Source organism: Diachasmimorpha longicaudata, chromosome 1 (genome assembly GCF_034640455.1).
Source record: "Diachasmimorpha longicaudata isolate KC_UGA_2023 chromosome 1, iyDiaLong2, whole genome shotgun sequence".
Taxonomy (NCBI): domain Eukaryota; kingdom Metazoa; phylum Arthropoda; class Insecta; order Hymenoptera; family Braconidae; genus Diachasmimorpha; species Diachasmimorpha longicaudata.
The window spans coordinates 199,950-216,402 of NC_087225.1; the positions used below are offsets into that span (position 1 = coordinate 199,950).

The 16,453-nt window shown below is 35.3% G+C and overlaps 3 protein-coding genes and 1 long non-coding RNA gene across 5 annotated transcripts; 3 read left to right on the top strand and 1 right to left on the bottom strand.

Annotated features, from left to right (window-relative positions):
- Positions 1 to 91: 91 nt before the first annotated feature.
- On the bottom strand, positions 92 to 2,088 carry LOC135166166 (general odorant-binding protein 56a-like). Its single transcript, XM_064128228.1, has 5 exons — positions 1,962 to 2,088; positions 1,161 to 1,328; positions 970 to 1,078; positions 363 to 421; positions 92 to 279 (listed from the first exon to the last, which is right to left on the bottom strand). The coding sequence occupies exons 1-5, from the start codon at positions 2,010 to 2,012 to the stop codon at positions 262 to 264; spliced, it is 405 nt and encodes a 134-aa protein (XP_063984298.1). The 5' UTR covers positions 2,013 to 2,088; the 3' UTR covers positions 92 to 261.
- A 1,657-nt stretch (positions 2,089 to 3,745) lies between these two features.
- LOC135166183 (uncharacterized) lies at positions 3,746 to 6,833 on the top strand. Of its 2 annotated transcripts, XR_010299631.1 has the most exons (4): positions 3,746 to 3,886; positions 6,186 to 6,276; positions 6,552 to 6,729; positions 6,793 to 6,833. It is a non-coding gene; the product is annotated as an uncharacterized LOC135166183 (long non-coding RNA). The 2 variants fall into 2 exon arrangements; XR_010299630.1 differs by lacking the exon at positions 3,746 to 3,886 and having other exon boundaries at positions 5,792 to 6,276.
- Positions 6,834 to 9,404: 2,571 nt separating this feature from the next.
- On the top strand, positions 9,405 to 13,946 carry LOC135167193 (uncharacterized). Its single transcript, XM_064130136.1, has 10 exons — positions 9,405 to 9,564; positions 10,116 to 10,197; positions 10,454 to 10,542; positions 10,631 to 10,736; positions 10,831 to 10,898; positions 11,657 to 11,866; positions 12,450 to 12,531; positions 13,341 to 13,429; positions 13,515 to 13,620; positions 13,707 to 13,946. Exons 1-10 carry the CDS (start codon positions 9,517 to 9,519, stop codon positions 13,778 to 13,780), a joined length of 954 nt encoding a protein of 317 aa, XP_063986206.1. The 5' UTR covers positions 9,405 to 9,516; the 3' UTR covers positions 13,781 to 13,946.
- A 575-nt stretch (positions 13,947 to 14,521) lies between these two features.
- Positions 14,522 to 16,246, top strand: LOC135166172 (general odorant-binding protein 56d-like). Its single transcript, XM_064128242.1, has 5 exons — positions 14,522 to 14,679; positions 14,959 to 15,040; positions 15,235 to 15,323; positions 15,411 to 15,516; positions 15,604 to 16,246. The coding sequence occupies exons 1-5, from the start codon at positions 14,632 to 14,634 to the stop codon at positions 15,675 to 15,677; spliced, it is 399 nt and encodes a 132-aa protein (XP_063984312.1). The 5' UTR covers positions 14,522 to 14,631; the 3' UTR covers positions 15,678 to 16,246.
- The last annotated feature ends 207 nt before the right edge of the window (positions 16,247 to 16,453 follow it).

Genomic DNA, 16,453 nt, shown 5'->3' on the forward strand with positions numbered 1-16,453 from the left:
GAGCTCACACAGTAATAATTAACCTAATTGGTTCTAATCCCTCTTATAAGAATGATCAACGTTAGGATCAATAAAAAATTGACTAGTCTGATAAATTGGAAATGCTTATGGGATATGAATTTTATTAGAGATATTTTCTAAGTTATGTACATGTCGAAAATATTTGACACCAGAAAGTTGTGTATTCTGCAACTGTGATCTATCATTTTATATTCAGAGTATTCCACGAGTGACTGTAGGTTACTGTCGTCGTTCAATTCACTAATCCATGGGACCGACCTGGAAAATGGTAAACAATAATTCATCGATAAATTCTTGTCGTAGAATATATGATAGGTTCTTTTATCTATTAATTTTCTTACGTGTTTCTTGTGCATACACATGCCAATGGCGTGGGCTGTTTCGCAATCATTTGCTCCCTCTGCAATGTACCAAAAAATCAGTTATTAGTTTTTCTTCGTCGAATATTCATAGATAAATTTATTGTTGAAATATATAGTAGTTTTTCTTCGAAGTTCGTTATATAAGGTGACGAATATCAATTAACACATTTAGTTTTGTTACCGACAATGAATATGTGCCCTTTTTCGTGTCGTCATTCAGAAAAATGGCGATCGTCTTCTCGAATACGCAAATATCGAGGGATATTTGGAAATTTTACGGAGCGGAAGTTTTCCACAGTTTTGTAATTCCCGAATGAAAGGTTTGACAAAAATTACCAAGGGTTCAGTAAAAATGACGTAATTGCTGGTGTATTATTTCTGAAACATTCCGTAATTTTTACAGGACTTTCCGGCATTTTCATCGGGCTGTTTTTCTCGTTTTCCGAATTACGGAACTCCTACATAATTTTTGATCGAAATCTACTTTTTCGCGGAGCGTAATGAGAATGATTTTTTTCTCGCGACGGGCATAAGGCAAAATGGCAAAAAAATTACAATCTGTTAATAAAAGATATGAAATACTGACTTTCAGCGTGGCATTCTTCTACTGCGGCCAGAAGGGCATCGTGATCTGGAGCATCACTTGGAACAAGGGATTTTGCCTTGTCTAAATTTACAGTCCCATCCGCCGCCATCTGGAAGAAATGAAAAATCTCTTATATTCCTTTATCATCTGTTTGAAGTGATTGATAAATCGATTCGGTTACAGTCACTAACCACTCCAAGACCTTTCATGATACAGGCACCAAGACATTTTACGTTCTCATCAGCATTAGCTCCACCTGTTTCGTGTAGGCTCTTAAGTACACTTGGATCCACACCGGTTTCAATAATGCATTTTTCCACTTGGGCATGCATTTCGGCTTTCATGTCACCCCCCGAAACCTAAGGATATTCCTCCATTAATAATTGAACCATAAATTAAATTTCTTGTTGAAATTTCTTACATAAATTTCACTTGCAAAACGTGGCTTTTAAAACAGCGTTAAAATTCTCGAGGGGAATTGTTACTTGTTTAAATATACTTGATATAATATTGTACATGTATACTTGATCTGAGTTTAAAATATACTTCATTCAAGTGGGGAAAATTTATTAATAAAAATTCGGGAGCTCGACTTCTAGCTCGTGCAATTCAGTAAAATTCCTCAACTGCTCAGTAAAACGTTCAGTCGAAATTACCAAACTGTTAGATAATATTTCAAATTCGTGGATGAGTATCACCACGCAGTTGACAAATTTTGTTGGACGGTACGAAAATTTGTCCCAAGCGGTCCAAGCAGAGCACTATTACCAAAAGTTGGGTAATTTCTGCTGAATTTTTCTCTCCGCACACAGAATTAAAATTTTTAGTCTTATGATAATGAATAATCAAATAATATTTCGATCCTAAAATTTACTCTCATTTCCTAGAACTTGAATTGTCCATTTTCCTGGGCAATTTAGTTATACGGAATAATTACGGAGAAGTGTTATGGTAGATAGATTGTATTTTTGTAAATTGTAAAAATGACTCACGAAAGTGACAGCAAGAGCGCAGAAGACCAAGACGACGGTTGAGGTATTCATGTTGACTTTTCAATTTGCAACGGCACTAGCTAAGAAATCGCTAAATTCTGATCTTTATATACCTAAGAAGAGCAATTCTATTTCAGTTTTTTTAATGTTTTTCGCGATATGAGTCGATAAGTAGAAGGGGAACGTATAATTTTAGGTTTAAGTATAATTGGGCAATGATTCTCACAATCCACCTACTGCCTGAATCGCAGGTATTCTTCTAGGTAATTACTTCCTTCCTTCAGACATTGTTTATTTACAATAAATTACGAATACAGGTGGATTGGATGAGTGGTGAGGTTTATGACAATGTAGTTGATGAAGTTAGTGCCAGAGTGGCCTTCAATAATATTGAAGAAGAAAATCATTAACAATGACATAAAACGTTTCACCACATTTCCGATGCATATTTACATAACAATGAGCCTAATGCTCCTTTTGGGAGTGGACACATTGAATTATTAGTCTGAGAGAAAACATGAATGAAAATTACCTAAAAAATTGCGGCAAATTTTACTCTGCAAGAGGTAAACGTCGAGCGGAATAATTAAAGAATTTAAATAATTTAATCAATTTTAATTTTTGTCACTTGACCGTATCTTGGCATTTATGGACCTTCACGGAAATTTTACAATTGACTAAGAATTGTAATTTGCTTCATTACAATTTTTCATTTTCTAACCCATGTGTATACCCTCTCGGGTTTTTGCATTTTCTTTCCCCTCCCTCGTGACCCTCTTAGTACATATGTCGTAAACTAGAATTACAATTGTTTGCACACGTAAAAACCTATTTCCACAGACTACTCTTAATGTTAATTTGACATTGCGGCCTGTATTTCTTCAGTATCACAGACAACATATGAGTACAACAAAACAGACAAAAATTTTTAAACCTAATTTGAACAAAAGATGTTGACTAAAGTCTAAATGTAACTGCCCCAGGTCATGGTCTTTTTTCACCAGAAGATCCAGGGAGTTTGTTGGGTCCATCATGGTTTCAGCCACTGCTTACCGACCGAAGACCTATACGTTCCATCTTCCGTTGACTGATCAGTTGACAGGGGGTACCCTTAGATCGTGCCCTGGGTCCCGAGGCTTGACTTCCCCGCCCTCGCTAGCCCCCCCCACCCGCCCCAATGTCTTCCGGAGCCTAACCTTCTCCCTCCTGCCCCCTTTACCACCCACCCTTATGAGCTTGCAGCTTCATGCTTCTTTCCTTAATCGATTCGCACCCCAGGATTCACTCCAAGTCCTCCTGAGTCGCTTCATTGCATTCATTTAATTTATTTTTATTCAATTACTTTGAAGAAGTTTTTATTTAATTTTTATTGTACCTGCTCTATGTTTACATAAGACATTTAAACATGTTACCGAAATATTAAAAAAGAATGTGTATATAGATAATACTATAAATGGTGTCATCTCGAACTCTCAAGAGTCTAAACATTTAAGAAAAAAAAATTCAAATATGTAATAAAAAATCAACAATATCGAAGAAAAGTGAGTGAAAAGATGAGACAATTAGTCCAGAATTAACCTCGGATGTACCGAGGTTTTCAAATGCCCAGAAATATCAAGAGAAATCTGGAGAAATTTATGCTTGACTGCATTCGATTTTTTTATAACCGAGGGATTGGGATTGTTTCGAGTATAAGCAGAAGCACATGGGTTGCTTAATGCAACCTTGGGCGTGGACTTGGGATCCGTCACTGCAAATGATAATGACATTCGAAAGATAGTCTCAACGGCGCTTATCTGTTTTTGACATTGTTTATTGAAATGTACAGCAATTGTGGGTTGAAAATCACTGAATTACATGAAGAATAAAAAATAGAATGTGAACACAGAAGTTAAGAATCACACCGGAAGGCTAATTAATATCGGGTAATTTAACGTAATATTTGTGACGTGAAATTTCTTTTCATCATGCTATGTATAAAAGTAACTCTTTACCAACGTTTTCTTTGCATCGTGTCCCCAAAAAGTTTCCTTCCATCACATTTTGATGGAAAGTAGTGTTGAATGATCGTGAGAAAAGGAGTCTTTGGTTCTTGGGATTATTAATGAGAAAACAATATAACTCTGTCGGTCAAATATTGTTGTGATAAGTTTTTTAAGCGGAATTTCGGGCAGTTGGTTGTCCGAACCCAAAATGATTGAACAGAATTAAATTTTTTTTCTCAATATCGTGATCGTCTCGTGCTGATGTACTCTTCCGAGCCCAAAACTACTTTTCTGCACGCGCATCGAACTCCTATCGCGGAAAATTTTCTGAAAACCACTAAAATGCCTCATATTTCCGTTTTTATTATTAAACTTTGAAAACACTGGAATTGTACGGATGTTCCCAGGCTGATTGAATTTTTCTCTGATTAAAAACTTTGATAAACAACAAAATAATGATAGCAATTAGCATAAGTACACCGGAGGACGAGAACGTCGATTTTCAATTCTTGGAAATGATAATTCGTCAAGTTGGGGCAAAAATCACGTTTGACTCAATAAAAATGCAAGTCATAGTTCTGACTTTTTTCCGGGAACCAGAATTTTCTCTCAATGCAGATATATCATTGTCTAATGTGTTTGCAGTACTGGAAGCTACTTGCACCCGGTCATATCTTCCAGAAAACCACTGGGCCGATGAAAAATTGGGGAATTGGGGGGATATTGCTTGTGCATAGTGTGGCAGCTATCGTATTAATGAACAGTCTGATGAATCCCCTGAGTGACTATTATTCCTTCGTAGAATAAATTATCAACGACCTCGTTTGAATAACGTTATGCAACATCCATTGGATACAGACTAGATTCGTCATTATAATATTTCAGTGAATGCACATGATAAAGTCCAACTTCTCGAATTTTCTGCATTTCTGATAACCCCTCATCATTGTTTCCAACAATCTAGTATTTTTATACTAAATTTTCTAATTTGATTACACTATCTTGAGTTCTTGGAAATATGATTTATGACTGAGGCTTCACACTCAAGTAGCGAAGTGGTCAAATGGTTCAAGTCGGTCTCACTCTGCGGGCCATTTTTCCGCAAAGCTCTCTCAACATAAGGGAGACAGAAAAATTTTGTGTCATGACCATTTTAATAATTTTTGGAGCGCATACGCAGGGCCAAATTTATGATAAAAATGAAATTACCGTTCGGTAAAGTCATCGTTTCCTCATGAGTCCTCATATAAAGAAAATATAAATATAGGAAAAAATATAATAACAAATATAAATATAATAAAATATATAATAGAAATATAATAAAAATTAATATACGATTAATAATTTTCATTGTTGGTTAGAGAACTTTGGGTCTGAGCTGCTATTATTTATTATTATTGTTATGATTATTATGATTATTTTTTATAGTCACCTTTATATCTTGATGGTGTTATGAGGCATTTCAAGGAATGTTATTCACAGACGAGGTATCTTTTTGGAAGTCTGGTTGTTATTTAAAAATTTTGTTGGATATTAAATAATTATTCAAGGCTCGTAACAAGTGTAAAACTGGTTCTCGCTAATTTTATTCTTTCCTCGTTTTTCTCTAATCCTTACGCCTTCAGAGGTGTCGGCAATGTCCTCTTAAATTGAGACGTAAGGTAAATGTCAAGGTATACTGAGAGAAAAAATGAGTAAAACGGAACGATTATTTTGTGACTCAACCACTGGGTCTTGTTCAATAGTGGTAATGGAGTAAGTCATTGATGTAACGAAATATGTCAACACTTTTAAAAGACTAGAGGATTAAACGGTATGCTTTAGTCGTTGATTTTGAGGGCTTCAAACATGAACCTCATGCCTCGATGAAGTGAGGGTTCGAGTCTATCGTATATTGCCTATCCTAGGTTTCCTGAATATTTCAGTGAATTTTAATAGTTATTGGAACGGGGAGGCATTAATAAGAGGAAAGAAAATGAAAAAAAAAATCATCAATAATTTCTCCATCTTCACGAGTTTGCAGATAAACTGAAGAAAAATATATGAAAATTGTCTGTAAATATTTGAAAAATCGACATTTACAACTTTCAATCGAATTAGAATATCGGGGAAAATGTAAAAGATCTAGTGTAACATTCATGACAGTGTAAATAACCCATTAGACGTGTTACATAATTGCAAACAAATAAAAAAAGCAGTCTCCAAATTCCCGGGAATAATTAAATATTATTTGTTCAAGTATCACATGAGTCGGGATTTTCATAAACTGGCAGGGACCAGGGGGAAGGAAGGGGAAAGCCGTTGTCACGAAAAAGGAGAGGGAAACTTAAGTGAGTCATTATTCAAAATGATGGTAGTGAATAATTTTTTCCGTCAATTGATTACCGTGAAAAACAGGCAGAAAATTGCTTTTGTCACAACATAGTTTATATGTTTTTCCTAATAAATGAGCAATTTCCTTCCAAATGGATTTTTTATGATCATGTATGGGAAATTGAATCCAATCTTTTATGTCCTTGAGATATCATCGGACCAGAGTGTTCCCCGCATGTGCATACAATAACAACAAAAATGTAATTCTGTCAACTAAATATGTCTTAAGCAGGAATTTATGAGGGAATTATACGGCAAAGGGAGCGCGTGTAGTGATCTTTGTTTCCAATTTTTACCAATCACTCATTGTCCAATACACGATCTATGACATTTGCAAAAATACAAATTCTGCTTCAATGCTCTCCAGGAGTGAAGAACTCATCAAAATTCAAGCTCAGTATTTTGAGAAGGTAAATTCAGGTTTTCTTCTTCTGAATAAAATAGAGTTAATCTATGACGTACGTCTGTTTCAGGACAGCAAGGTCAATGATGCAGTGACAATGGTAAATATATCCACTTCACCTTCCTTCATTTCGATTCACTTCATGATCCACTGCCTCACCATCTTGATTGTTCCGATAAGTCGAGCGATAATATTCGCCATGTTGGGAATAAAAAAGATGGAGAACTTTCAATTTAATTTCCGTGGTTGAGTTGGTGACATTGAAATGATTGCTCTGAGTCAGCGGAGTCTATGAGGCTTCGAGATATCCCAATTGATTAACTGAGGATAATATGATTATCCAATATTGCATGATTCATACCGCATTCAGGTTATAGTAATCCAGATTGAATAATTGATATAATAATCGGTGATGCGAAACGGGAAAATGACGCGTCGTAGTATGGCGGTTCGACGGTTGGAAGTGAGTTAATCGATCGGGATTGACAAAAAATTATCAATTTGTGTCTGATGTGAATGACGAATCGCCAGTGATACTATCGTGGATGCTTTATTTTTGTGAACTATTCACTGATATACAGATTTGGTTGATGATGCCGAATAAATTCTGTCGAATCGGCTTGAATTGAATAAATATCCGATCGATTTACGAGAAGAAAAATTTTCTATGAAAATTCTCGTGGGTTTTGAAAAAAAAATATGATCCCTCGATTGTGAAAAAATTTAATTACTTTAATATAAAATTTTCCTGGCGTTAATATGAAACTATAAAAAACTTTTAGGGGATTTCATGAAAATTCTCAGATAAATTTGGAAAATATTTGCATTTAAGCCAATGAAATTTTCAGTGTCGCAATATTTTCCTGGCTGCAATTTTTGAACGTAGAAACGTTTTAAAATTCCAGTAGAAGAATGTGGTTAGAATTTTTAAAAAAGGCAGTCGGAAACTTCAACGTATTAATTTTTTTTCGGAGAAGTATTTTTTGATATCAGGCGATTCCTAATTTTGGGTAATTATTCGATTTCCGTGTCTGAATTTCGTGAGCTCTCGCAGTCTTTGCAAACTGGAAATTCACTGGGAGAATTTTTCATATTGTGTTTACCACACTGTGCGATTAATACTCATTTATCTCGAGGTTAAAAAATTATCGATAACCTCCAGAATGCAAACCCTAAGAAAAGCCTCATTACATAAAATACCATAATTGATCCATCATCTGACTGGAAACTCCGGTGAATTGTATGGAGCCGACCACAATAAATGGGTCTGATAATCATCATGATGCCTTGATTAGATTTAGATCATTATAGCATGTACTCCCAGCAGAATATGTGAATCCGACACATGGAAACGACTGCATGAAATTTAAAATGCCTGAGTAGGTTGTTACGCATGGACTGTGCACACTTTACACAGACTTAATGCATAGTTTATGTATATTTTACATCTAATTATTCTAGTGGGAATTCTAATTAGTCTATAGTACGGGAATATTTCAGTAGCGACTTGGTAAAACGAGATAAGTCACTTCTGCGTCCTGTTTTTGATGAATATCTCAGAATCTATGAAACTTTGAAAAATTTTCATTATGAGGTTTTTTGAGAGCCTAATTAACGTCTATAAGAAAGATAATTACAAAAATTTTGCTATCTCTCTTAGGTTGATAGATATCTCTCAAAAACTCGAGCGAGAGACAAGTCAACTTATTTCCGTTGACCACTTCATTACTGAATTCATAAAGAAATATCTCGATGAGCTTTCGATGAAAATGTTTTCATTTCATTTCTTCAGTTACTTTTCCAATTTACAGAAACGTACTATTAAATTAGAAAAATACGCTTATGATGTTGCTCTTATAAACTTGTTGTCATCTCCCAGTCTTCCTAATGTGCAAGAGAACATTTCATATAACTTAATGAAGTCGTTAAATATTTCTCTTGGATTTCTATTGAACTTCCTATCAGGCTTCGATTGACTATACTCAATTGATTAATATACAATAAGCAACAGAAGTCGATAGAATTCAATTTTTCAGACTTTTTTTGTGGGGTTTATTTTCTTCCAATTTCAAAGTTTTTTTTCATTTTATTTTCACTCTCTGCTTATGAAAAAACTTGAAGAACAAAAGTGGGACTCACATAGAAGTCTATTGACTTTATTTATAAAATATTTTTTAATAGAAACATTTTAATATAACCGTCCAAAACATTTTCTATAGTAAATTTACTAGATTTTTTCATTTTTATTTTTCGGAGAGACCACATTACATAGAATGAATATTTGTCATATACATCCCTCCACCCCCCTCCAGGCCCAATATCGATCAATGTCTCCCTGAAATTATTTAATTTTGTCACTTTCATAAAGTCTCAGAAGGACGATTTATGGAACATTGGTATTACTGGATATCAAATTATGCTTTTGACTCCCCTTTGCAATTAATTATTTTCTGCAAGTGATTATGTTGGGATGTCATCTGTGACTAGGTCGCTCACTCTTGCGTTGAAATTTGCTTGTATTGCCTCGACAAGCTGATACCGCTCTTGCCACCGGTCATTTCTCATTTCTTTGATGAAAAAAAAAATAATGTTTACTGATCGGACACTGGACGATCCCACTATGTTAGCTTCTTTGATGCGACCTTCACAACATAAAAAATCATCACGTTGCACATGGACGACCACTTCAGTAGAGGTATATAAAGACGAAGCCGTCTGGAGACAATATTCAGTAATCAGTACACTTTTGCAACTTGCTTTATCCTCCGAAAGCTATACAATTTAAAAAGTCAACATGAAAGTATTTGTGGTTATCCTCTCCACCTGTCTCATTGGTGCTCTGGTAAATCATGATTTTCGTCAAACTTTCATGACTTGATGTTTCATTAAAATTTATCGAACATTTGTTGATAACATCCATGAGAAAATTTGATGGAAAATTCGTTTCAAAACTCTGCGGGTTTTGGTGAAGTTTTTATTGTTTTTTGGCCGATTCTACGGAAATTTCTGTAGGAGATATGTGGGAGGAACAGTTTATTTGGACAAGGCTATAAAGATTCCTAGAAAAAATATGCAGAAGGGACAGTCAATGGAAGTTTTAAAAATGTTATTTTGTTATAAAAGATTTTTAGAAATATTTTGAATGGGGAAAGCCTGTGAATAACCTTTGAATGAGGTGAATAGAACAATAGTTTTCAAAACCAGTCAAAAGTTAATGGAAATTCAATTTGATGTTTTGCAAATTCACCTGGTTTTCATATCGAAGTTTTTCATCCATCAATATCAGCGTGAGATTTCTTTCCCTAATTAAGCCGATCGAATGTTACTCTTCCAAGAACTGGCACAGACTGTCTTAACATTATTTCAATAATTTTTATTCATTTACACGTGAAGGCCCAAGAATTGACGGAAGCGCAAAAGCAGAAAGTCAGGGAGAATAGAGACGCTTGCATTACCGAGACAGGTGCTGACAGAGGTAAAATGCATTAATTAACGCTACTTTAAGTCTATCAAAGAGATATGTAAATATTTAGAAACTCGTAATTAAAAAATTGAAAAGACTTAATAGTTTAAACTAAAACGATGCGCATGAAGCGTTAAATAGCGAAAGTGTGAATCCTCCAGCTCTGGATTTCCCGTCCTTTAAATAAATAAGAACTAAAAATGATTCTACCAATGTACTTAAATACTCCAATATAAAAAAATAATGTTTCCTCTTATTTTAATTGCAGAGGAGGTTAATAAGGCTAATAAGGGCGAATGGGCTGACAATGCAAAGATCCGTTGTTTCACCCTCTGTATGCTGAAGAAATGGGGCATGGTTTGTATATCCTCTGCTCATTGAATTTCTCCGTTGATTTGTTAATGACAAAAGTACTTGCTATAACCGTATCAATGGTTCATTACAGATGAATGATGCCGGTGTATTAGATGAAGCTGCAGCTCGCCAGAAGATGGGCTTGCAGATGAAGCCCGAGAAGGTCGAGGAGATCATGACCAAGTGCAAATATCTGAGTGAGTCATCAATACTAAAAATCATTGTGATGATAATATAATAGATCACCCGTTACTTCGATCACTATATTGATTGTTTTTCTGATTATTCCAGAGGGCGATACCGCTTGTGATACAGCATACATGATGATGAAGTGCTACACTGACAACAGAGCAGTCACCGTCTAAGATTAACCCGAAATTTCTACTATACAAACATCGATGATTTTACTGATTTTTTTTTGAGTGCACATGATTTAATCTGTTCAATAAAGTTTTGGATCTCTCAGTTTTCCATTGGATTCTTCAATTCATTGAAATACAACATTTATTGGCGATGATTGAAATTTTCTTGAGCTACAATTTCATCAAACTTGATGTCTGTGCAGATAAATAAATTTTGATTTTTAGAAATATTGTCGCTGAGGAGTTGGCCTCTGGCATAGTAATTAGATAGGCTATTGAGGCCCATCGGAAAAGTTGGTTGAACCAACCAGAGAAAATTCGCCATCGCTGATCAATTTTTGGACGGATAAATCGATATTGGGTTATGGATTTGAAATAATAAACACTTTCTACTTTGAGTTCTATTATTTATTACTCTATTTTTCTACTAGTCCACAAGTATTTTAATGCTTAGATAGGGAAAAAAGAGTAAAACTAGATTGAGAGACAAATATCAAAGATTGTACGAAATACATCTTGTTGAGATATGCCCAAGGATAGCATTCATTATTGCTATCGTTGGGCATGAAAGTCCGGTCAGACCTCTTGATCCATCCTCTGTGTCAAGGCCCCGTGAACTCAAGTTGAAATTTCCTTTAAATGCCTGCATGTAAAGTGACATTTTGCCTCGTCACCGGTCAGTGTTTCTTTTTTCTGAAGAATACTGAAAAATACTATTTCTACTGATCAAATACTGCGTGATCTCATTGCGTTAGCTCTTTGACATGAGACTTGCAATGAAAAAATCATCGCATTGCGTACGATTAGTTCCGGATGCGTATATAGGAGGACACTTTCTGCAGACAATATTCACTTATCAGCACGCATTTGCAACTGGTTCTAACTTTCGGGAGCTCAGAATAATCCAACAACTCATCATGAAATTCCTGGTGATTGCCGTCCTCGTCTGCATCGTTGGTGCTCTGGTGAGTAGTAATTATCATTCAATATTCAATACCGATATTTTTGGGGTAAATGTTTAATACTCGGTAATATCTGTGGATCTGTAATTCCACTAGAATTTTTACGACTTTTGACGGGGAAAATTACCAATTTGATGGAGAAATCCGTGGAACCTACTTGTTCTATGAAAATCAATTTAAATGTGAAAATTTGACATTATTATACTGTTCAATGTTCAATGCATTGAGAAGTTAGTGTAATTCGGTGGTAGTTTTTAATTTTTTTATTACGTACATGAATAACTCGGGAAATTTTTGGTATTCAAACGACTTGAAATTCTTCTCCAAATTGAATCGTAAGATTTTAATTCTAGGGGGCGGGAGGGGGGTGAAAGGAAGGGTCCCTGCTCATCTATAGAGTTATCAACTGGGTCGAAAGGGAGGTTGATGGAGACGGGTGGGACTACTTTACTTTACTTTACATCCCGCAAAATAAAATATAGTACAGTCCCCCTTAGAAGTAGAATTAAGTGCTGAGTGATTTTCAATTTAACTGTTTCGTGCAGATAATATTTTTCTGTTAATTCCATGTCTGTTACTTTTTTAGGCATCCGAGCAGAGAGAAACCCCGGAGGCGAGACGGCAGCGATACAGAGATGCTTGCCGTGCGGAGACAGGGGCTGATCAAGGTGAAATTAGTTAATTAACTGAAATAATGACTTTTCCAATGAATAATTATGTTTCCGATGATTTGGAAGCGACCAATTAAAAAGAACTCGAATATTTTCATTAAATGTCAGTCAAAATTCATGTTCTTCAGATGAGTGCCTTAATTTTTGACTGAATGAATCAATATTTGTTATCATATTAAAATAGTTAATGAAAGGACACTCATATTTCCACTTTTATCCGGTTACTCATTCCATGATTAAGTAACTCCATATGATTGCAGGATGATTGCAATTATTTCACAGATGACTTTCAGCCATTTGAATTTGAATAACCGAAACGGACGTACATACGTCAATTATTAAAAAGAGTCTGCGACTTCTTTTCCTTTATCGCCGCACAGTATCAACTGTGGCGTAAATTTTGCTGGAATTCCTGTTACCGAAAAGGTGCAAAATAATAGACAAACAAGAACCCATCGATTTCATTTAATACTTAATGAAAAATTCTGCTATTTTACATCGAGGGAAATTTTAGGAAAAAATTTGGTGTCAGGACAAAAAAAGAGGTGCAGAGTGATAAAAATTGAAGAAAAAAATCCAGCGTTTCAGTGAAAATTTTTCATAAATCCCTAAAAATTTTAGCAGAAATCTTCAGAGATATTACGTTGACATAATTAGATTTGAAATTTCTACTAGAATTTTTATAAAAATGTTTTCTCTTGGTTGAAAAGATATTTTGCGAAAGAAATAAATTTTTACCAACTCTTCCGGAATTTGTTAGTATCCAGAGCTCCAAATAATTCCCTTGACTTTGATTTTAATTCCAGCTGACATTGATAAGGCTCGCAAAGGCGAATGGGCTGATAAAGAGAACCTTCGTTGTTACACCCTTTGTATGCTGAAGAAAGGGAATCTGGTGTGTATTTTGATTTCTTATCAATCTTTCGGGATTATTTGTTACGGATAAGAATTGAATTTACTGTGTCGCTGTGCCATTACAGATGAATGATGAAGGTGTGCTCGATGAAATCGTCACACGCGACACGTTGGCCCGTAAATTGCCCGCTGAGCAGATCAATGATATCATGGCCAAGTGCAAAGATCTGAGTGAGTTATCGGAACAATGATCGTGATGTTAATTGCATGAATTCATTGTTAATTTGCTCGTTATATAATCGTTTTCATTGTTTCAGAGGGTTCCAACGCCTGTGGCACTGCGCAAAGGATAATGAAGTGTTATAATGAGCAGAAAACACACCTCATGTAAAAAATAATCCTGTGTTACTACAATGATGATCCCTATGATTTTGTTGATTATCGGCCAATGCATATGAACTGCTTTTGTGACTAAATTCCCACCATGTTTCGAAACATTATTTATCGGGGCTTTATCGTACGATTTGATTTATTGGAATAAAAAACTTGAAAATATAGTCACGAGAAATATTTTATGAGATCGATCACCTTTTCAGCCAATTTGATGAAAGTGCATGGAGAGAAAAATATAATTATTAATGAAAGATCATGCCGTCCGCGGTCTTAATGGTAAATTTAAATTGCGATTGATGGATTCCGCTCTTCGCCGCTACCAACATCTCATTATCTACATTATCGACGCCGATTTAGTTACCGTAGTTCGAGATGCGTTCCTGGTATTGTTGTAAATATCATGCATGATAAGGTATCGGGTACCATTTTGGTAGATTTATCTGAAATCATTTGGTGGTAAAATTGTTAAACTTCCGATACACAATAATTTTTCTCCGTAGATGATGGATTCCATATGTCACTCGTAAATAAGTCTTAATCTTAATTAAGCCCGTTAATCTTGACTTTATATTTGCTTGTATCATTTCAACAGACTGATACAATTTTTCCACTGTTTATTTCTCATTTCTTTGAAGAAAATTACAATGTTTACTCATCAGATATTGTACCATCGTGTTAGCTTTTTCGGCACGACCTTCACAACATAAAAAATCAGGCTTTTGCATCCGGACAGCCAGCTGATTGGGCAGGTATATAAACACGTAGCTGTCTGGAGATGATATTCAGTAATCAACACGATTTCATTACTTTCTCTAGCCTCCGGAGTCTATAACGATTGAAAAAAACAATATGAAATTCCTCGTCGTTGTGATTTTCGTCTGTCTCGCTGGTGCTCTGGTAAATACCAATTATCATTAACTTGTTCATAGATTAATATATTCTATCACTAGTGTGTAAAGAAATACTTTTCGCATCGGGCGATTGTAAGAGTATTTCGTATGAATGTGGTACGTTCAATCGAACGCGCATAATTGAAAGATGAACTTCCCCTAAATCAAATTTCCTTTTATCTCTTTAGTTAGAATTATTTCTAAATTATCCATTGATGTTTAGCCAGGTCCGCAATGCTTGATTTCCGTGACTGTCAAATTAATTTATATTCAATTATTTTTAAAGGCCCAGGAGTTAACCGAAGCCCAAAGACGGAGACTTAGAGAGCATAGAGATATTTGTATAAGAGAGACAGATGCTAACAGAGGTAAAATTACTTGACTAACACTCCTTAAAAGATTTTTTTAAATTCTGGTGGTAGTCTCATAAAAGAGGCGCCGATTGGTGGTCAATTCAAGGCGCCAATCGTTGGCCCCGGTGAGGTTTTAAACCTCCAGATCCATGGTATGAGTGATCATTCAGGATTTTAGATAATCTTTTTCATTCTTGCTATGATTACAGCCGAGGTCGACAGGGCTCGTCAGGGCCAATGGGCTGATAACCCTCAAATCCGTTGTTTCGCTTTGTGCATGATGAGGCGGTTACGTTTGGTTTGTACTGACTTCGCACATTGATTTCTCCTCATCATTTCTTACCGACAAGGATTGATTTCTTTTCGTCAATCTTTCTTTTCACAGATGAGTGAAGATGGTCAACTGAATGAAGCTGCGGCTCGGCAGAGATTGGCGTTGGTAGTTCCGCGTGAAAGGGTAGAAGAGATCATGACGAAGTGCAAGGATCTGAGTAAGTCCTCATGATAATTATTGCGATCTAATTGTAATACACCAATTATTGGTTAAATGGTAATATTTCTCATTCTCATTGTTGTAGAGGGCAACACTCCCTGTGATACTGGCTATTTGGTCCTGAAGTGCTATACTGATAACAGAGCAAACGTCGTCTAATACTAATTCGCAATCGCTGCTCTATTAATAATTGATAATTGGAATATCACCAGCGATGGGGATGATGTAGCGTAGGTTCTGCCATTTTTTCAAGCTGAGCAGCATTTATTTCGCTTAAAGTATTCGCCCGCAGGGAACAATATACAGCGAAGATTTTGGGCACATATTACTAAAAAAATATATAAAATATATCTTCCATATGTTATCTATATAGCCTATATATGGGGCAGATCATTTTGGGTTGATTGAAATATATGTCGAAGGATAAATCTCATATAGGCCTCAAATATATCATTTTATGATTGAAAAAGATGTGAAATATATGTATTTCCCTGACTTGTCATTTGTCACATATATTTTACAGATATTTTGCACACCACAGCGACATTATTGGTAGCTTTGTGTTTTCTGTGATGCTAATGTATATAAAATATATTTCGACATGTATTCCTGCCTCCTGTATGGATGTAGAATCAACAAGAGGAATAATGGAAAATCAAAAACGTTCTTCGATGTAGTAAGAAACCACCTAATAAACCTCTGACACCTTATGACAACCATAATAACAAGAGTAACTTCTAAAGTGGTTAATTATGCATGAGACTGAATGGGATATTGATAGTTCTATCTCTTTCCCTACCTTATCCACGTGTAGGTAATATAGGAAAAATTGGGGAAAAACCGACGTTCAAATAAAAATTTACTGAGGAATTTACTGGGAGTATTTCAATTTCAACTCCAATTTCAACATTATCACATTTTTCTAAAGAAAACTT